Source organism: Elephas maximus, chromosome 12, assembly GCF_024166365.1.
Source record: "Elephas maximus indicus isolate mEleMax1 chromosome 12, mEleMax1 primary haplotype, whole genome shotgun sequence".
NCBI classification, from domain to species: domain Eukaryota; kingdom Metazoa; phylum Chordata; class Mammalia; order Proboscidea; family Elephantidae; genus Elephas; species Elephas maximus.
The window spans coordinates 58,066,351-58,088,085 of record NC_064830.1 but is presented as its reverse complement, the minus strand read 5'-3'; the positions used below and the strand labels follow the sequence as shown (position 1 = coordinate 58,088,085).

Here is a 21,735-nt window from a genome sequence, read left to right as displayed (position 1 = left end):
CAACACTCAGAAGTGTAATCAGGGTTAACATCGTCAGAAATAAGGCATACTAACATTATGTACCTCCTGATGTGGTGCACCAGGAAGGATACTGCACCACTTAGGTTGTGTCATTGCCAAAAATGTGTGCCTTAATCTTATCACAAGAAAACATCAGACAAACCCTAAATGAGGGACGTTCTTCAAAACTGACCAACATTTTCAGAAGTATCAGAGTCATGAGATGCAATTAAAGCCTGATTGCGCAGTTGAGATGGTGTCTGCCAGGTGGCTCCATGGCAAAATTACTCATTTCCCCCTTGGTAATTAATAAATAGCTTGGGATAGATACTTTGAGACAATGCAAATATCTTGTTTCTCCTCCTGAGAACAGTCAGATTGGGAAAGACTCAGGGGGCATGACAATTAAATACAAGCAGAATTCTGGATTGGATCCTAGTACAGGAAAAGGTCACTAGTGGAAAAACTGGTGAAATTCAAATAAGGTCAGTAGTTGAATTCATAGTATTCAGTTAATAGTGACAGGAACTTAGGGGCACTGAGCTACTTTCACAGCCTTTCTTTAAGTCTAAGATTTATTCAAAATAAAAAATTAAAGAGAAATATTGTAAGCAACTTTATGCACTTGAATTATACAGCTTGGATGAAGTGGTTAAATGCCTTCAAAGACATAGATTACCAAAACTGACAGAAGAAATGGAAAACCTGAGTAGTCCTATAAATTGAGAGCTTTCAAACAAACAAAGATACCTTCCTACTAAGAAAACTTCAGACCCAGAATGCTTTATTATGAGTTCTATAAATTAGTTATTTTAATATTTAAATTTAAAATAATTGTCTTATTTTAAACAATTTAAGGAAGAAATGATACCAATCCTATATAAACTCATTCAGAAAACAGAGTGAGAACCCTTCTAACACACTTTTATGAGGCCAGCATACCTCTGATAAAAAAAGTAATAAGGAAATGTTCAAGGAAAGAAAATAACAGAGCAACATCTTCCAAGAACTTAGACTGTGGAAATATTAGCAAATTAAATGCAGCAGTACATATAAAGCATAATGCATCAAGACCAAGTGGAATTTTTCTCAGGAATGCAAGACTAGTTTAACATTAATAAATTAATGTAATTCACCCAATTACAAGATGAAAGGAGGAAGATATAAAGCCATATGATCATCTCAATAGATGTAGAAATAGCATTAGACATAATCAAATACCCATTCATGATTAACAACAACAAAAACAAAAATTCTCAGCAAGATAGGAATAGAAGAAAACTGCCTCAACTTGATAAAAAACAAGTACATAAAACCTACAGTTGATATCATACTTAATGGTGAAGGATTGAATACATTTCCCGTAAGGTTGGGAACAAGGAGGAAAAGATGTCCACTGTCATTGCTTCTGTTTGGCAATGTAATGGAGATCCTAGCTTGTGCAGTAAAGCAAGGAAAAGAAATAAAAGGCATTAATGCAAAATTGGGAAGGAATCAGTAGAATAGCCTGTATTTGCAGATGAAATGGTCATGTATATAGATCAGAGGGACTCCTACACCTAATAAGTGAATTTATCCAAGTTGCAGGCTTCAAGGTAGATAGACAATGGTTAAGCACTTGCCTACTAACAAAAAGGTTGACGGTTCAAACTCACCCAGCAGCCTCACAGGAAAAAGACCTGGCACTCCGCTCCTGTAAAGGTTTGCTGTGTGCTGTCGAGTCAGTTCCTACTCCTAGTGACCCCATGTGACAGCAGAACTGCCCCATAGGGTTTCCTAGGCTGTAATCTGGAAAACCCTATGGGGCATGTCTTAACTATCTATTGCTGGTATAACAGAAATGCCACAAATGGATGGCTTTAACAAAGAGAAATGTATTCTCTCATAGTCTAGGAGGCTAGAAGTCCAAATTCAGGACGCCAGCTTCCAGAGGAGGCTTTCTCTCTCTCTGTTGGTTCTGGGGTAAGGTCCTTGTTATCAATCTTCCCCTAGTCTAGGAAACTTCTCAGTGCAGGGACCCCAGGTCCAAAGGATGTGCTCTACTCCCAACGCTTCTTTCTTGGTAGTATGAGGTCTTTCTCTCTGCTCTATTCTCTTTTTTATACTAAAAAGAGATTGACTCAACATACAACCTAATCCTGTAGATTGAGTCCTGCCTCATTAACATAACTATCTCTAATCCTGCCTCATTAACATCATAGAGGTAGGATTTACAACATATAGGAAAATCACATCAGATGACAAAATGGTAGACAGTCACACAATACTGGGAATCATGGCCTGAGTAGATGCACATTTTCAGGGGACACAATTTAATCCATAATGGGGCAGTTCTACCCTGTCACATGGGGTCACTAGGAGTCAGAAGCAACTTGTGACTACACAGCACATAGTAGCAACAACAACATACAAGTATCAATTGCATTTCTATGTAGTAGCAAAAACTGTTGCAAAATGAAAATTTTAAATGTAGCATTTATAATATAAAATACTAAAAACATAAAATATTTAGGAAATTCTAACAAAAGAAGTATAGCACTTGTACCCTGAAAGCTACAAAACATTGCTCAGAGAAATTTTAAAAGAATTAAATGACTAGATATACCATATTCATGAATCAAAAGTCTCATAGTTGTTAAACTCTTAATTGTCCCCAAATTGCTCTATGGATTTAATCCAACCGAAACATAATTCCAGAAGGATTTTTATTTTTTTTTAGAAATTGTCAAATTGATTCTTAGGTTTATATGGAAATGCCAAAGATCCAGAATAGCCAAAATAATTTTGAATAAGAAGAAAGTTGCAGAACTCACACTACACTATTTCAAGACTTCCTAGAAAACTATAGTAATCAAGGAAGTATGGTGCAGGCAAGAGAACAGATAACCAGATCATTGGAATGGAATACAGAGTGCAGAAATAGTCCCATGCTGAAATCACAAGTACGTTTGGGACAAAGGCACCAAGTCAAATCAGCAGAGAAAGAAAAAATTTTCGATGAATTTCTAGAAAATAAAACGTTTTTTCAAAACAAAAGCCTTTCAACACCTGCATACTCAAACCAAAATCAAGCCCATTTACTTCAAGTCGATTCTGATTCATAGCGACCCTATAGGACACAGTAGAACTGCCCCCATAGGGTCCCAGTCTGTAATCTTTATGGAAGCCAACTGCCACATCTTTCTCCCAAGGAGCAGCTCTGGTGGGTTCAAACCAGAGACCTTTCTGTTAGGAACTGAGTACTTTAACCACCACACCACCAGGGCTCCTCCTGGATACCCATATAGGGAAAAATGAGCCCCAACCCCTCCATCACACCTCCATACGCAAAAATTAATTTGAGATGGATTGCAGATCAAACATTAAAGCTGAAACTATAACGTTGCTTGAAGAGGACATAGGATATTCTTGCCATCTTGGGATAAGCAATGATTTCATAGGCACAGAAAAATTAACCATAAAGGAAAAAATTGGATAATTGTTTTTCACAAAGGAAGCTATGTGAATGGCTATGTAAGCACATGAAAAGGGGTCAGCCTCCGTGGTTACTAGGGATGCAGAGTAAATCTACACAGTGCACAAAGTACATCTTCTGCACACCCACAAGAGTGGCTAAATCACAAAGAGGAACAAAACCAAATGTTGGCAAGGATGTAAGGCAAGAAGGACTCTTCTGTGCTGCTGGTGGGCATTTAAATGGTACACCCATTTTGGAAAAACACTCGAGCAGCTTACTTATCAAGTTCACCTTGCCAGCTGCTGTCGAGTCGATTCTGACTGATGGCAACCCCATGTGTGTCAGAGTAGAACTCAATCCATAGGGTTCTCAATGGCTGTGACCTTTCAGAAGCAGATTTCCGGGCCTTCTGAAGTGCCTCTGGATGGACTTGAACTGTCAACCTTCCACTTAGTAGCCGAATACTTAACCATTTGCACCACCCAGGGCCTCCATAAAGTTAACCTTGTTGTTGTTCGGTGCCGTCGAGGCGGTTCCAACTCATAGCGACCCTAGGAAGAAGGAAACGCTGCCCGGTCCTGCGCCACGCCCACAATTGTTGTTAGGCTTGAGCGCACTGTTGCAGCCACTGTGTCAATCCATCACTGCGTCAGTACACCTGTCTTATAGCCCAGAACTTCCATTCCTGGATATTTACCCCAGAGAAATGAAAACATGTTCACAAAACAAACATTCACAGCAGCAGTATCCACAAGAGCTAAGAACTGGAAACAACCCAACGTCCACCAATAGGAGAATGGTTAAACAAGTGGTGGTCAGTACACATGGGAACGCTGCCCAGCAATGGACAGAACAAGCTACTCTGCATATAAAGCCAAGGAGACTCCTGTAAACATTGTGCCAACAAGAGAAGGCAGACATGAGAAAGGATGTTCTGTGTGACTCTTTCCTGAGGCTCTAGCAGGCAAAACCAATGCTGGCGATGGACTCAGGGTAGCAGTAACCTCTGGGCACTTGGGGAACAGGGATGGTGGGGCCGGGGCGTGGTGGAACTTTCCAGAGTGATGGAAGTGCACTGTATCTCAGCAGGGCTCAGGGCTACCCGGGTGTGCGCCTCTGTAAACACTTCTCCCACTGAACACTTCGGGGCCGTACACACGTTATTTTTCTAAACTTTCTGAACGGTCAATCAGCAGAGGCAGAGTGTGTGGGGAGGGTGGACAACTGGCCCGAAACACAGCAGGGACATCTGTCTGCATGCAGGGCTGGAGAGGCATAGATGCCCGCTGAGCCTGCCTTCCTCGGCCGAGCCCCAGACAAAAACCAGGTGCCTTTTCAGCCCTGTAAAGACAATCAGCACAGCCACATCCTACAGCTGGAGACAGGGCAACCAGGGTAGGAGGCGGGAAGGGTCCAAGGGCCAAGCCAGACCCAGTGGTGGTGATGTTCTGTGTTCCTTCTTGCAGTTACCTGTGCCGGTCAATTTTTCGGAAGTTGATTGCCAGGCCTTTCTTTCAAGGCGCCTCTGGGTGGATTTGAACTGCAGCCTTCCAGTTAGCAGAGAGGGCTTAACCATTTGCACTACCCAGGGCCTCCATCAAGGTTCATAGCTGCCAGAATTTCACCCCAGGCGCTCTTCAAACACCTGTCAACAAAGGCCTTAGTGCATTGTTTCTGCAGCCCTCTGCGTCCCCTGCAGAAACTGGTGCAGACCAGTGTGTTTTTCCTGGGGTGCTGTGGGGCCGATGCCACCTTTGACTCTTGTCCTGTGATAGACTGTGCTGTCCTGGGGTGTGTGTGTAGGCCTCTCTGTTGCTGAAGCCATGGGTGTCAAACAGTGTTCTCATTGCTGGGAATTCTCAGACGTGGACAACACCACAGGGCAGCCTGCTGGATTTTCAGTATGGGCTTTACAGAATCGGAAACCTGAAGACCCCCATCTGCTGCACCGCCCTCCCATGTGGAGGCCAGCAGCACACGTGCAGACTCTGCTGTGCGGCTCCCTCTTCCAGGAGAGCCGCCTCGAAGGGGTCATGAGGAAAAAGAGGAGCCGTGAGACAAATCTGAGAGCTGTCAGTGTAAGAGATGGGATCCACATATTCTCGTGAGTTGTTGGAGTAAGCAGAGATGACCCACTCCTTCCCGAGAGGCTACCTGTCCTGCTGCCACAGTGCTGAAACCTGCTGAAACCTCGCTGTAGATCACATGATGCTTCCTGCTTGTCCCTGATGCTCTCCTGACAGCTGTGATGCCACGGCTCCTGGTAACAAAGTAACTTCCTATCGCAGCTTTGTGCTACTAATACTTTACGTTCCAGTCAAGCGAAATACGAAATACATTGTTATGATGTGCTGTTGAAATACGTTGTTATGTGCTGTCGAGTCGATTCTGACTCATAGAGACCTGGTAGGATAGAGTAGAACTGCCCCATAGGATTTCTTTATGGAAGCAGACTGCCATATCATTCTCCCGTGGAGCAGCTGGTGGGTTTGAATTTCTGACCTTTTGGTTAACAGCTGAGCGCTTAACCACTATGTCACCAGGGCTCCTTTAAAAGGTTTAAAAAAAAAAAAAGCCATTGCCATCGAGTCAATTCCAACTCCTAATGTCCCTGGACAGAATAGGGCAGAATAGAACAGCTTCATAGGGTTTCCAGGGAGCAGCTGGTGGATTCAAACTGCCCATTTTGTTTAGCAGCTGAGCTCTTGACCACTGCACCACCAGGGCTCCTTAAAGGAGATAGAACTTACTTTTTAATGCAGCTTTGTTTAAATTGTTATTGTTAGGTGCTATCAAGTTGATTCTGTCTTAGTGACCCCATGAAAGTACAGAGTAGAACTGCCCCATAGGGTTTTCTAGGCTGTAATCTTTACAGGAGTGGATTGCCAGGTCGTTCTGCCTCGGGGCCGATGGTGGGTTTGAACCAACAATCTTTTAGTTAGCAGCTGAGCACTTAAATGTTGTCCGACCAGGGCTCCTTCAGTGAAATATACTCAGCTGAAGTTAGCAGTTTTTACTGGGATTCACAAAATTGAGAACAGGTTGGAACAGATTGTTTTTATGTAAAGTAAATGGAGGGAGCGCAATATGAGAGGAGGACAAAGAACAGAGTGAGGATTGACGAATTGAGGTTTGGGTTTTAGCTTCAGAGACCCTCAGGGCTGAGATGCAGATTAGCTTTGTCATCTCACACCTAGGCATCCCTGGGGCGATGCAAGCAGTGAACACACTGAGCTGCCAGCCAAAATGTTAGAAGTTCGAATCCACGCAGAGGCGCCTCAGAAGAAAGGCTGAGTTATCTACTTCTGAAAAATCAGCCACTGAAAATCCTGTGGAGTACAGTTCTCCTCTGACACAGGTGGGGTCGCCGTGAATCAGTGTCAGGCTTTTAATGCTCAGGGGGCAGAAGAGGAGAGCACGGGCGGTGGGCATGGGTGGGAAGAAGCGGTGAGGCATACAGAAGGCAGGACAAAGGTTCGGCTGCACTGCTTTGAGAATTTGACCCTTAAGGAGCCAAGTGGCCAGGCAGGGTTTGGAAGATCCTTAGCCACTGGCCTCCCCACCCAGCTGCATCGTGGGTGTCAAGAGTACAGTGTCCCTGCCGCCGTGTGGCACTGAGGCCAGAGCAGTGTGAGATGCGTCTTGTCACCTGGACATCTGGAAAGCCAGCAGACCCTTGAGTCAAGGTGGCTGAGACCACGCACTCAGCAGAGGGCAAGAGGGGCTTGGGGAGGTGAGGGTGGGGGGTATAGGAAGATCCTTCCAGAAGGGGAAGATGCAGAGGACAAGACTGAACAGGACCAGAGTGCGGGGCACTGAGAGCTTGCATGGTGTGAGGTGAGGAGTTGGGCGGGGAGAGCCTTGAATGCTGAATCAGCCCGCTCCCTAGGAGATGCCGCACCACCGTCCTCTGAATCCCGCTTACGGAGGCATCACCCCTTTGGCATCTCCCTGGTTTTCTCTCAGAGCTGCTGCCCAGAGCAGCTGGGGGACAGGGGAGCAGAGGGGAGAGTGGATGGGAGCCCCTTCCCATGGCTGAAGGTCACAGCTGGCCCGAAGCACCCAGCCCTGGGCCTGCAGGTCTGTCTCCTACACCAGAGCCACCTGTGAGCACCCAGGAGGATGTGGTGTCCCTCTTCACATCCAGGCCCCTCACTTTACTCCAGGATTCGGGCCTGGGTGCGCAGGCCTAGAAGGAGCCCCAGTAGCACATTGGTTAAGCGTTTGGCCGCTGTCCAAAAGGCCAGCAGTTCGAATCCACCAGCCTCCTCCTCAGGAGAAAGACCTGTCGATCTGCTCCAGTAAAAATTTACAGCCAAGGAAACTGTGGGGCAGCTCTACTCTGTCACATGGGGTCACTGTGAGTCTGAATCCACCTGACAGTGATGAGTGTTGGTCTGGGCCCAGGACCTCACATGCTGTCTGTGAAACTCCGGGACCTGCTGCAGAGGGCATGGGGGTCCCAGTGCAGCGGCCTGTGTGTCCACGCCTGTTTGCTCCAGAGCAGAGCTGTTTGTGGCCTCAGTGTCCAGGCCACACCAGAACCGATTCTCCCGAGGGGAAGAGAGCCCATGTTGGGACGAGGCACCTCGATCGCTACTTTCTCTGCTGGCTCAGCAACATCTTTTAATGGAGTGAACCAGAATTGTTCTAAAAGCCGTTGCCATGTTAACGGGCTGCGCGCTTAGCACCTTCTCAGAGACACTGGGCCGCGTGGGAAGTGTAGACGGTGGGCTGTGCTGAAAGGCTCCTGAGCAGGGTGGGAATGCAATTAGCAAGGGAGAGAGATGAGCTAAGTAACCAGGAGGAAAAAAAAAAAAGAGACTTTGAAGTCAGTGGCGTCTTTTGGAGTCCAAGTGCCTCAGTGACATCGTGTTAAGGTAATGCAGTAAGTGCTGGCACGGCAGGCCCTGGCAGGCCCAGGTCCAGCGGATGTTGCTGTCATTCCTTGGCTGGCCTGCCCTCTGCTCAGGCGTCCTGACGCCAGAATGGAGAGCCACAGTTCCAATTTGTTTTATTGCATTAGTGTGGGCAGTGAAGAAAAGGCGCTTTCTCCCGTGGCTTCATCACCCTTCCGACAAGAGGGCTCAAAAGGACAGACCAGGCTCCCCACAGGGGCGGCATGGGAATTTTTGGAAAATGATGTCTCTAATGTCTGATCCTTGGCCTCCCAGTTGCAGCCTTCTGCGCAGCGGGCGGGGGGGGGGTCCACCCTTTGACCTCCAACCTCTGCCCATAGGCCTCAGAGTAGCCCCTGGTAGAGACATGTTGCCCCTTAGCCACCTATAAAGGCCTCTCAAGCATCATGGCAATCTTCAAAGGATTGCAGGGGTTTGGGGAGAGGTGGAGGGCAAAATAAAACTACACAAAAAGCAGCATCAGTGATTTCTGCATACCTCAGCCCAAATGACTCCCTAAAACGGACCCAGCCTCACTCTCCACACACGCAGACCTTTTGTGGATCCAAGCAGCAGATTTCTATCACACATTTGTTTGCAACAGAACTGGAAGGTGAAGAAAAGTATTAATGCAGTGAAGACAGCTTCCTGAGAGGGCAGCAGCTTCTAGAAGGCAGAGCAATAGAGCATAGAGGAGCCGGCGAGGCTCAAAACAGTTATGGTCCACCTGTACTTCGAAGGCTAGAAAAGGACCTCACAGTTGGTAAAGTGGAGGGTCAGCAAAAACAAGGGACACCCCCTACGGGAGGGGTCGACATGATGGCCGCAGCAGTGGACTCAAACATGCCAACTATCATGAAGATGGTGCAGGACCGGGCAGCGTTTCGTTCTGTTGCATGTGGGGTCACTGTGAGCGGAGCCAACTCCACGGCAGCTGACAGCAGCATACGTCAGAGGCGCCAAGCTCCCAGCCGTTTTTCTTCTCATGGTTAAGCTGTAAGCCGTGACTGCTCTTGGGAGCTATGTGGTGGTGGCTGACTGGATGAGGTGTATGGAGTAGGCAGAGTGCGGAGGTGGCCAGACTGCTCTGCCCACGCAGGGGTCCTCTTGACCCCAGGGGCCCACAAAGGGGACCTCCTGGGCCAGCCCTCAGCAGCAGGGGTCCTAGCCTACAGCACTCCCGGGCTCTGCCCCCAATTATTGTGGAAAAATACCTGGCAGTGCCTCCTCCTTTGCCTCAGATCTGCAGCGTGGACTCGGGCTGTCCTCGTCTCCGGTAATCCCATCTAGAGTGGCCAGCTGTTGCATCTAGCTGGCGTTGTCTGTGCAAACAGAGCTGACCAAAGCTTGTGCAGAGTCACTTCTGACAGCAAGAAGGTCTTAGGATGTCGTCAAGCCACGTGGAATACCAGTTCCTGAGCCATTGATGGCATTTCTAGGTCAGAAGCTGTATCTCTACCACATGGGGCAGCCGCTGCCCCAGGAGCTGGTGGCACTGCCAGCGGACTGCTTTGTTGGGTCAGCTGAATTTTTCCCTCCACCCACTTGATGTCACAAAGTATTTCATGTGTTGAATTCTCTTTCTTGGTGGATCCCTGCTTCTTCCATGCAGCTAACGAGAAGGCTGTGTTGCTTCAACGTGAGCCCATCTGGGCAAACTTTCTCTTCCAGGAAGGCTGATCGGGGGCTGGGATAGGAGGTGCAGACCCCCGCACCCAGGGTGGGAGAGGAGGCAGGTGAAGCCACACCAGCTCTAGGACCCTGCACAGGAGCTGGCTGCTGATGGAGGAAGACTCCCGAGGACCCGACCCCAGTGTACTGTGCTCACCTGGGTTGAACACAGAGGAAACAGAGCATCTCAGATTCAGAGGCAGCACCTGCCTGGACATGAGGAGTCTGGGTGGTGGTCCTGTGCACCCAGCCCAGCTGCTCCAACAGAAGGGACCCAGGATGCCCAGCCCTGGCTGGCTCATGCCCTCCACACGTGCTGTGTGGTGCACCCGTGAGCCCACGCCCACCCATGTGAGCAGCTGGACCTGCCCTCCTGATGTTCGTGGGCACTAGAGGCCATGGCCCCAGCATTTCCAAAGCTCCTACCCCATTGTTCCCCTTCTGGAGAAAGGAACAGGCATGATCAATGCCCTGTGTTGTCCAGTGGCAGGAAGGAACCTACCAAGTAGAGATTCGGCAGCGAATGGACTGGAGCTTGTAGGGGAGATGCACAGCTCTGTTAATGGCTGGCGCCCAGGTCCCAGCGATTCCTTCACCACAGACCAGAGCCCTGGTACCCTGTGTGCTGCCCTGCTGGTGGCTTCTTGGGCCGGCCAGACCAGAGGCCATGGTATGCCATGTTCTGCCTGTGCTGGTGGCCTCTCCGGCCTGGCTGTGGATGTTGGCCTCTTCTGGTTTAGTGGGGAAGGGGCTTGAGCAGTGTTAGAAATGGGATATTCACAAGGAGCAGTCAGTCATTGCCTTCCTTTCTGCAGCACGAAACTGGGCCTTAGGCTTTTCTGTGTTTAAATGGAGCTAAAACAGACAGTCGCCATCAAGTCACCCCAACTTATGGCAGCCCTGTGTGCGTCAGAGTAGAACCGTGCCCCATAAGGTTTTCAGTGGCTGATTTTTTTGGAAGTATATTACCAGGCCTTTCTTCTGAGGCACCTCTAGGTAGACTACTACCCTCAACCTTTCAATTAGCAGCAAAGCACATTAGCCATTTCTACCACCCAGAAAACCCGTTGCCATCGATTCCAACTCATAATGACCCTATGTGTGTCAGAGTAGAACTGCTCCATAGAATTTTCTTGGCTGTAATCTTAATGGAAGCGGATTGCCAAACTTTTCTTCCATGGCACCTCTGGGTGGGCTTGAACCGCCAACCTTTCAGTTAGTAGTCAAGTGCAAACCATTTGTACCCCCAGGGAGCCCCTCAAATGGAGTTTAAGAACTACGTTCTCAGACACGTAAGCATCAGGAGAGAAACACATCTGCTTGTCCCACATGCCTGCCTGCTACCCACAGACCGTTAGGCCCAGAAGCTTCTTCGGCGGGGCTCAAGAATGTTCTGATACCTTGGGGCTGGCATGCTTCCTCTGTAGCCAACAACAGCAGAACCACCCAGACAGCTGTGGTCACTCGGCTCTGCTCAGGCCTGGTGGCTGTGGGCCTGTCAGCGCCATCTTTTCAGAATTAATTTTGGGCTGAAAAAGGCTCAAAGAAGGCTTTGTTCCTTTAACACTTTGGGAGAAAAAAAACCATGGAAAATCTGACATCTGCATTGTCAGGAGAAATCAATAGATGGAAGGAATATAATTACCCTCCGCTCCTGAAAGAATTTTCCAGATTTTTAAAGTGTCTCATATCAGCTTAGGATTTGAATGACATTTTAATTTTCTTCTTTTCCTTCTCCTTTGCCTGGTTTGAATCTCCAAAGAGTATGACTCCTGGGCTCTGAAAGGGTACGGGGAGTTGAGCCATGCTAACGGGGACAGTGTCACATGGAAGTGTGGCCATGTTTTCCTGCCAAGCAGAGTGGCCCTTTATGTCGGAAACCAGCCTGGTTCTGCCCACATCGATCGGTGCCTTCAGGCAGGATCATTTAAGTCTTGGACAGCAAGGAAACTTTTGACTTTCTGGAGTGTCGCTCTGATACAAAACATGAACATTCAAACGAGGAATTTCGTTATCTTAGTGGGGTGTTTTTATTGTGGTGAAAAGGTACACAGCACAACTTTCTCAATTCAACAGTTTCTCCACATACAATTCAGTCCTTTCACGACTGAGTGACTTCACTCAGAGTGTTTTCAAGGTTCATCCATGTGGTGGCATGCATCAGGACTCCATTCCTCTTCTCGGCTGCGTAATACCTCCTGTGTGATGATTGTACTGTATCTTGTTCATCCATCCATCTATTGATGGGAATTTCGGTTATCTCCGTGTTTTGGCTGTTGTGACTAGCGCTGCAATGAACACTGGTGTATAGGTTCATCTGGTGGTTTTGAGATTCAAGCAAATCAGTTTCCAGAAGGGTAGGATGCTCCGGTTTTCAAGGTAGTTTGTTTTTCAAGTCTCCAAGTAGAAGAATTCCGGGCACTTGGAATTCACATGGCTCCAGCAGCCCCCAGTGCCCAGGGAGGGCGTGTCAGAGTCCTGGGGCCACAAAGTGGGCAGCTTTAATAAGCAGAGGCTGAGAGTCTAAATCAGGGTGTTGGCTGAGTCAATTCCTTCCAAGGCTCCAAGATAGAATACCTCCAGGCCCCCGTCTCAGCTTCAGGGGGCTGTTGGCGATGGAATACCTCCAGGCCCCTCTCGCAGCTTTGGGGACGGCGGGGCGGCGGGGGGGAGGCTGCCAGTGATGGAATACCTCCAGGCCCCCCTCCCAGGTGCCAGCAATCCTTGGTGTTCCTTTGCTATTTGTAGTGTATCTCCACATGGCCCCTGGCTTCCCCTGTGTGTGATTGAGTGCCCCTTTGTAAGATCCCAGGCATTTAGGGTTAGAACCCACCCTACCCCAGTGCAACCTCATTTAACTTAACTGATAACAAAGGAAAAACCCTTTTTCCAAATACACCCCATTCGACACGGGCCACTCCCAGTCAGCAGTTTTCTCTGCACGCAGGATCACTGCTGTCTTGCCCTGTGACGTTCCCTGGCCACCGTGGTAACCAGACCTGTTCTTCCTTGGCAGGGGCTGATCAAGATTCGGGGGGACCAGTGCTGGTGGGACCTGACCTGCATGGACTACCACTATGAGGTGGGCCACGGACATGTTTAGGGGCATGGTGTTGTAGCTAGTGCTATGGCGGGGCTTGGCCACTGCCCCATCCGCCGGGGGGCTCTGTCTCTCCAGCCAAGGGGATGTGGCTACAGCTCTGTCCACTCAGGATGCCCCTCCTTCCTCTCTCAGCGTTGGGGGTCGTGAGGTGTCCACAGAGTGTCCTGCATATGGTGGGCTGCAGGAAGGGCCGTCTGCCCATAGGGCTGGGGTCTCATAACTGCCAAGCTGCGACGTGGGGTTGACGAAGCTGCCTTCCAGGACTAGTGCAGACAACATTCAGAAAGCACAGTGCCCAGGCGCCATGGTCAGCAGAGAGCCTGCCGCCGTCACTGCCCATAATGTCCGCTGCTCAGGGTCTGCATTGACCCCAACCCTGCCGGCGGTACCCGAGATGCCATGGGGGGTGCCACCTGGCACAGCACTGTCCCTCCTGCTGTGGGCCGCCCGCTGGGTGTGGGTTAGAAGGATACATGGACCCCCTCCCATGGTGGGGAGCCAGGCAGTCCTGGCCTTCAGATCCGTTGGGGCATAACTAGTGGGACCTCAGGCTCCTGAACATGATTGCAGCCTGGCAGCCTCATTCAGTTAAGCACTCAGCACGGCTCCTGGGCTCCTGTGTTTGGGGAACACCAACTGCTGCAGCCTCTGCTGCATGGGGTGGGGCTGGGCCCAGGTGGGGTAAAGCTGCGTGGCTTGTCCTGGGACCCAGCTTGAGGGGGGGTGGTTGAGAGGCGGGGGGGATGGGCTAGGGGAGTGGGCTGGGGGCCTGCAGTGGGGAGGGGTCAGCTCTTAGGACAGAGGTACCTGGCTGAAGGTGAGCAGAGAGGGGACATGGGAGGAGAACAGGAAGGGACCCGGGGCTGCAGCCACAGCAAGGGGAGAGTAGGGGTCTTCTCTGCAGTGTGAGCCTTGGAAGTTCCTTCCCCAGCGTTGGTATTGGTGACAGCACAAGCCCATCCTTTGCAGCTTGGATTTCTGCAATTTGACCCAAAAGTGTGAGCATGTGTTAGCCTGTGTCTTCAGGAGGTGGGGCCCAGTCTGGTGGAGGTCAGGTGGGTGGTTTAGGGCTGGTGCAGCACTGAGGAGACTTCGCTAAGCCCCTGGCTGTCAGGTGCCAGTGCAGGTGGGCCGGGGCAAACCAGCACCCCAGCTGGGTCCTCATCCCTACAGTTCAGTGGGGTCCGGGCAGGTGGTGGGCTCAGGAGACCTGCGCTAGGGGCCTGGTGACTTACAGTGAGAGCTTGGCCAGCGAGGCCAGGGTGCCACTCAGCCATCACTGTTGCCCTTCCTGGGACACCAGCCTGACCACAGGTCACAGTTCTGCACATCTGCGACAACAGGACATGCCCAGGACCCAGGTCCACTTCATGGCTGACTCCACACCATAGACCCTGCCCAGGGCGCCGCAGACCCCGCACAGCGTGCCACAGACCGTGCCCAGGGCACGGACAACAGCATCACCCCCTCAGGGTAACACATTGAGCAGTAAGCTCACAGGTCTGCTCAGCGTTGTTTATAAGTACAACCATTTAATAACTGTCCTCGAGAAGGGTTCACAGGGGCAACCTGGCTTGCAGACACTTAGTGAAAGGAAGAAAAATAAAAGCCGTTAACCTGCAGGCGGTTTTACGTCTGGTCTAACTAGCTTTAAAATACACCCTGTTCCACTTGGAGCAGCAAGAAAACGCTGTTAGTGGCAAACCCGCCTGCCTGTGCAAAACGCTCTGTTCTATAGGAAGGTGTCAAAATGTGACCATTTTAACCTTGCTTAACTGCATCACAAGTGTGCCTTAGCTCTCCTCCGTGTTGGACACACCACGTGCAGAAACAACCTGTACCCTACAACTCTGTAGTTAAGTCGTAACGTGGATGTGTGGATTTGGGGTTACTAGCTGTCAAAAGATATATTCTATCTCCTAATCAGAGCCCAAGAAACCCTGGTGGCACAACAGTTAAGCACTCAGCTGCTAACTAAAAGGTTGATGGTTCGAACCTCCCAGCAGCTCTGCAGGAGAAAGACCTGGTGATCTGCTCCAGTAAAGATTGTGGCCAAGAAAACCCTGTGGGGCAGTTCTGCTCTGTCACATGGAGTTGGTATGAGTTGGAATCCACTGAGTAGCACCCAACAACATCAACAGTCAGAGCACACATCACCCTGAGTCAGTTACATTTGCCACAGGGAGCATATTTTAGGTAGATTCCTGCTTGAAAGTGGTACGAATCTTCGTGTAGCCCCTCCCTCCCTCCCTTCCTTCCTTCCTTCCTTCCCTCCTCCTTCCTTCCTTGCTTTCTTCCTTCTCCTTCCCTCCCTCTCTCCTGGGGACATGCACGAATGCGTTCATACAAGTGTGTGCTGTGGTTCCGCCCCACAGTTGTGCCAAGCTGACCTTTAATCCTGGGACAGAAATCACTTCCATTCCCCCTATTTGTGAAGTCTGCAGCCTGGCCATGCACAAGGGGAGCTTTTGTGTCTGTTAGCTGAGTTTTTTTGTCAGTTTCAGACAGTAGCAAGAAAGCCAATCCACAGGTCCCCTCAAAGATTGCCCCCTCGGGGCCCCAGACGTTGGCTGCAGAACTTGAACGCCACGATTGTGACCGGGAGCCAGTAGGATCTGCAGAGTGTGTGTGTGCTGCATGGGTGCACACTCAAGACACAACCCCCCTGCTCTGCCCTATGTTCCCAGTAGGCGTGTCCACAGATGCATGTGCACCAGCATTTGCCTGGTGTCTTTCAGAGCTAACAAAAAGCTCCATCCAATCCACTGCCCTGTTTCCCTGGCTCTGTAACCAGAAAAGTAACAGGAGTGTAAGGGGAGGTTTAGCATGTCTGGTAGAAGCCTTCTCTCTCTCTCACTCAAGATCAGGACACTTTCTTGCTTCCTTTGTAGACACATGTCTTTAAATCATGGTAGAAAAGAGGTCCTTACTCATAGCAACCGACGCCCCCACCTGTCTGTCTGTTGTACTGTGATGGCTTGCATGTTGCTGTGATGTTGGAAGCTATACCACCAGTATTTGAAATACCAGCAGGGTCATCCACAGTGGACAGGTTTAGCAGAGCTTCCAGACTAAGACAGACTAGGAGGAAAGGCTTGGTGATCTACTTCCAAAAATCAGCCAATGAAAACCCTATGGATCATCACAGGATACTGTCCAATGTAGTGCTGAAGATGAGCCCCCTAGGTTGGAAGGCAACCAAAATACGCAGTGGCTGCAACAGTGGACTCGAGCATACCAACGATCATGAAGATGGCCCCTGACTGGGCAATGTTTTGTTCTGTTATCTTGGGGTCACCATGAGATGGCCCAGTCCTATGCCACACATGATCAGTTGTGGATTGGACCATTGTGATCCACAGGGTTTTCACTGGCTGATTTTTGGAAGTAGATTGCCAGTCTTTTCTTTCTAATCGGTCTTAGTCTGGAAGCTCCACTGAAACCTGTTCAACATCACACACACCTCCACTGACAGACAGATGGTGGCTCTGCATGAGGTGCATTGACAGGAAATTGAACCCAGGTCTCCCATATGGAAGACAGATTCTACCACTGAGTCACCACTGCCAGGGTGCCCCCCATAGCACACGAGAAACCAGTGGGAAGGGAGAAGCCCCCACCTCTTCTCCTTCCTTGCTAAGCCATGGCCTGAGCGGAACAAGATGTTCTGTGGCCAGGGCATTCCTGGACAGCCCCTCTGTCCCTGGGCCTGCCCATAGAGGCCTCAACAGCACCAGGGCAGAAGGACGGGGAGGCTGTGACTGAGGGCCGGAGCGCAGATAGAAACACAGCCTGGCATGAAAATGCACCCGTCAAACCCACACCTGTTCCCACATCTTCCCCACTTACTCCTGGTTGGGGAGAGTCATTTCCTTCTTTTAATGCATGAGCTATCTGACCACACATACAAAGTTGCCGAATTTGAACTTCCCATGGACGAGCAGCCTCCTCTTAGCAGCAGGGACACCATGCTCGCTGGTAGAAGATCCACCACAGGATATTCACACAGGCTTGTAAGAAGCCAGTTGTAATTGGGAAAGAGCAAGGTGTAGAAGGTGTTGATACCAGAGAAAACATCCTAAGCACGGACTCGAGTGAACCACCAGACATGTTGCCAAACAGCGATACCGTGCCTTGGAGGTTTGCACTGAGTTTTGGAGATGGGGAAATTTAATACCATCTTTGGCTTTGCAATGCGAACAGTTCTTCCCAACGGCATTCTGGGCCTAGGGGACCCCTTCCTGCTCACACAGAGGACCACACACCTGCCAGGGGCCAAGCCACACCTGGATGTCTGGGCGGAAAGTGGGCCCTGCCTCCCCCACTGGGCTTACATTCAAAGGGGCTCTAGCTGGTGCACCCACAGTGTTGCCCAGAAGCTGGGTTTGTCTGCGGAAGCGGTATTATGTGGCCAGAGCCAGAGCTGTGTCACCTGTGGCCATCCTTGGTCCTGGCAGGATGTTCGGGGCATCCAGGTCCCTCCCTGGGCCACAGCCTGTATTGCTGTCAGCACCGGGTACCCGCACCCCCAGACCGCTGACTGGCATTCTCAGCAGCAGGCACAGGGCTGCGGACAGACCTCCTCGCCTGGCTGTGGAGGCTGAGGACGGACAAACCTCCTCGCTTGGCTGTGGTGCCTGCAGACAGACAGACCTCCTCGCCCAGCTGCAGAGCCCCAAGGGTGGCTCAGGGTCAACTGGGTCGTTGTAGAGCCACATTGTCTGAGACCTGCGCCATCCCAGGAGACCTCGTCCTGGCACCATGGGCAAGAGAGCTCAGTAATTCGCATCTAGGCGCGTGGCCCCCTGCCTTTCACTCATGTGCATTTCACGGTTCAGTAGCAAGCCTGGCACTGGTCCTGGCTTGCTGGGGCACCATTTATGCTGGGAAATGAGGTCCAGAGGCATGGAGTGCGGACTGCAGGGGGACACACCCCGGCACATGCCAACTCATTCTGGGGGAACACAACTGAAGCAGTCCTTCTTGTATTCCAGAATGTTCCCCAGCCCAGGGGAGAGTTTCTCTTGTGTCCTGGGCCAGTAAATGCCACTCTTAATTACGACCATGGGCCACACACTACCAGCTGTGCCAAGCATAACTGGCTGAGGGTCATCAGGCACCCTTGGATGTATGGCCTGCTAATCTCAGCAGTTTGTTATCGAGGTTGCATTTGCCTGGGAAAGCTGTAAATTGTCATTTTATAGGTGCTGTGACTGAACAACCTGAAGTAGGGTGAGGTTGAGGCTTGTTTGCTTTGTCCACAGACAATTTTATTAATTTTGTAAAAAAAAAAAAAAAAAAAAATGTTTTATGTGTGCACTAGGGCCTGGGGCAGGAGAGCAGTGCCAGCCTGGAGGGTGTCACTCCCACAGGGAACACAACTAGGCTGGTTGACCAACCACAAGCTGGTTTGAATATGTACCTCTTACAGACTCAGTTAGCTGCCGTCCAATCAGCTCTGACCCATGGCAACCTTATGTACAACAAAATGAAACACTGCCTGGTCCTGTACCATCCTCACGATCATTGGTATGTTTGAACCCATTGTTGGAGCCACTGTGTCTTATTGAAGGTTTCGCTCATTTTCGCTGACCCTCTACTTTATCAACCATGATGCCCTTCTCTAGCGATTGGTCTTTGCTGGTGGTATGTCCAAAGTAAGGGAGCCCAAGTTTCGCCATCCTCACTTCTAAGGAACATCCTGGTTGTATTTCTTCTAAGACTGGTTTGTTCGTTCTTTTGGCAGTCCCTGGTACATTCAGTATTCCTATAGAGGGACTTTCTACATGGTGGCTGGCTTCCCAGGGAGGGGCCACATCTACCGTCTTTTAAGGACTGTGCATTCTGCCAAAGCAGCCACAGACCAGCTGCCTCCTGATGACGAGCCAGGGAGGGTGCAGAGGGGAGGGCCAGAGCCGACGGCAAACACCTTCAGGAACCCTCTGCCGTAGATGCTCCCGATGTTGCTGTCTTTACACAGTGTTTTGGTTTTCCCATCCTGTGTATGTTGTTCACCTCCATCTCTGTAACTCATCCTTCTTTCTTCTCTAGACTCAGAGGCCTGCTTGCTAGATCCAGTCACATGGATAGCACGTGGGTGGCCATTTGTAGGAGGGCACACGCCCACCAGATGGGTGCCACGAAGGCTCCCCACAGCTGGGAGCCCAGCCTTGTGGAGGGAGGCATAGCTGCCATTGTGGAAGCTTCCAGCCCCTGACGAGGTGGGGCCCTCCTGGTGCAAGATCCCGAGCCTGTGGTGCTTACCACTCTGGGCCTCAAATCCCCAAGGCCAGTGACTCCCAAGGGACTCACTGATCTGTTCCTGGGACACTTGCTGGGTTTGTTTTCTAACCTAAGACCCCCACTTGGTAAATCCAGCCACCTCTCCCTCCTTCCCCCAGTTAGAGTCTATCTCTGCCATCTTCCCGTCAGGGTGGGGCCCTGAGGAGGGAGCACACGCTGATGGCACCAATGGGCAGAGGGACCAGCAAAGGGTAAGTCCCCCACCCCCAGGGACAGGATGAGGGTCTGGGCTCTGGAGTGCAGCCTTCTCAGAGACACACGTCCCCACGCTGATTCTCAGCCAGCTGCCTTCACACATGAGCGTCCTCACTGCCCGAGCCCAGGAGCTGCTCTGGATGGCCCCCACGTGTGGGCTGGGCTGAGGGTCCCGGATGGCAGGAGAGTGGGCAACCCACTGCATGGTTTCCCGTTCAGATGGGGTGTGTGAAGGGTTTCAGAAAATCAGTCCTCAGATGACAACTAGGTATGCTCCTTCCTTGCGAAAATGGCAGCTCTAAAATGGAAGTTGATTGGAGAAGCATGTGTTTCTCCGACTCTGTCAGCGGGGAGGGGGCAAGTGGAAGGTGGGCGCAGACCAGCAGGAAGAAATGACTTCCCCAGTCTACTGCTGCTTGGCCTCACACGTCCACAGGCCCCTGGCTTCCTCTCACTCTTCTTAGTCAAAGTCGTCTCTGCTTAGAGAAGGAAATTGTACAGTTACCCCAGGTCTTGGGTGAGCCGGACCCCCTCCCCACCTTAGCCCCTCCCTGGCACATCATCATCCTCCTTGTCCTTCCCCAAACGAGTTGCCTGTGCATCAGCACCCAGCAGAGCCCCTGAGGTGTGTACTGACCTCCCAGCTTTAAGGATGCAGGCTGTAGTCGCTGCATCCCTGGCAGGGGTTTCCCTCCGGCTTTAGTGCAAACAAAATCAAACCTCGTCCCTGGTTTGCAGGAGGAGAGCAGCCGCCAGGGGAGGGGACTCCTCCTACATGCAGAGCAGGCTCCCCTCGAGCACGCCACCCCCCAGCAAGTCGTAAATCCACAGAAGCAGTGCCAGATGCCCACCAGCTCTGGGGCAAGTGTCTGCTCTCGTCCAGGAGCTGCCTCAACCAGAGGCACAGGTTTCTAAGATAGAACCTTCCAGAACCCAAATGTTTTAGGAGGTAGCTAGCATCATAAACCAAAAGAACATTCAAACCAGTTGCCATCAAATTGTCTCTGACTCATGGCACCCCATGTGTGTCACAGTAGAACTGGGTTCTGCAGGGTTTTCAGTGGCTGATTTTTCAGAAGCAGATTACCAGGCCTTTCTTCTGAGGTGCTTTCTGGTGGACTCCAACCACCAACCTTTCTATGAGCAGCTGGAGGGTTCACTATTTACACCACCCAGGCTCATCCTATGTAAACGGTGCATTTGTGTGGCTCAGTGATGTCCAGTGTGGGCCTGGCTCTGGGGCAGTACTGCCCCTCCCCTGCCAGCAGGACACGGGGCCTGTGGCCTAAAGAGCTGCCCTATCCCCTGAGTAGGTCATGGGGTCAAGACTTGGTTTTCCGTTTCCTTACTTCCCCGGCATCTGTGTGAGCTACTGACCACAGGGACACTGGACACGGAATCAGTTTGAAGTAGCTGTTCAGCTTGTTAATTTTGGGTGATGTCCTTCCTCTATTCGAAAACCTTTCATGCCCACTGCCCCCCCCCCCCCAGGAAATAAAAACACCCACTGACTCCCTAGCTGGTCCGTCAAGGCCCCCAAAGTGGGAGGATAGACCAAGGGTGAGAACGCAGCCACAGCCCAGGGCTCATGTCAGGTTTTATATGACAGGCCGTGGAACCACTCAAACACTCACCCACTTGTTTATTTCAGCTGGAAAACCCTCAAGAGGGCCTGGGCCGCTCTCTCTGACACCCCCCCTTCCCCGCGCCTCTCTGGACCTTCCCTGCGGCAGCATCATTAAGGGCTAGCCCCTCGCTATGGGCCAAGCAGGCACCATTTATTTTTCTTTTATAGAGATCAGCCAAGTATTTGGGGCACCCTTGTGGGCCGTCCCATCGAGGTGATGCCACACAAAGCCACAGACAGTGGCATTGCCACAGTGGGAACAGGATGCTTTTGCAGAAAAGTAGCCTTGGCCAGCTGCTGTCAAAGCTGGCACACCTGGGGGGACACCTCGGGGTGGGGGAGGGGACGTTCTGCAAATGGCTAGCATGGCCGACCAAAAAAACCAAGACCAAGCCCGTTGCTATCAAGTTGATGCCGAGTCAAGCGCCAACGGGCACAATGATCCCCAAGGGTCATAGCTGTCACTGTGTCGCAGCCAGGT

The 21,735-nt window shown here is 50.8% G+C and overlaps 1 protein-coding gene across 6 annotated transcripts in view; it reads left to right on the top strand.

The window, feature by feature from the left end:
- Positions 1 to 21,735, top strand: part of LMF1 (lipase maturation factor 1) — a 104,776-nt gene that overhangs the window by 68,729 nt on the left and 14,312 nt on the right. For all 6 annotated transcript variants that reach the window (XM_049902830.1, XM_049902829.1, XM_049902828.1 and 3 more), the window contains one exon: positions 13,043 to 13,108. In XM_049902830.1, the coding sequence (XP_049758787.1) occupies positions 13,043 to 13,108 (66 nt within the window). The remainder of the gene's footprint in view (positions 1 to 13,042; positions 13,109 to 21,735) is intronic.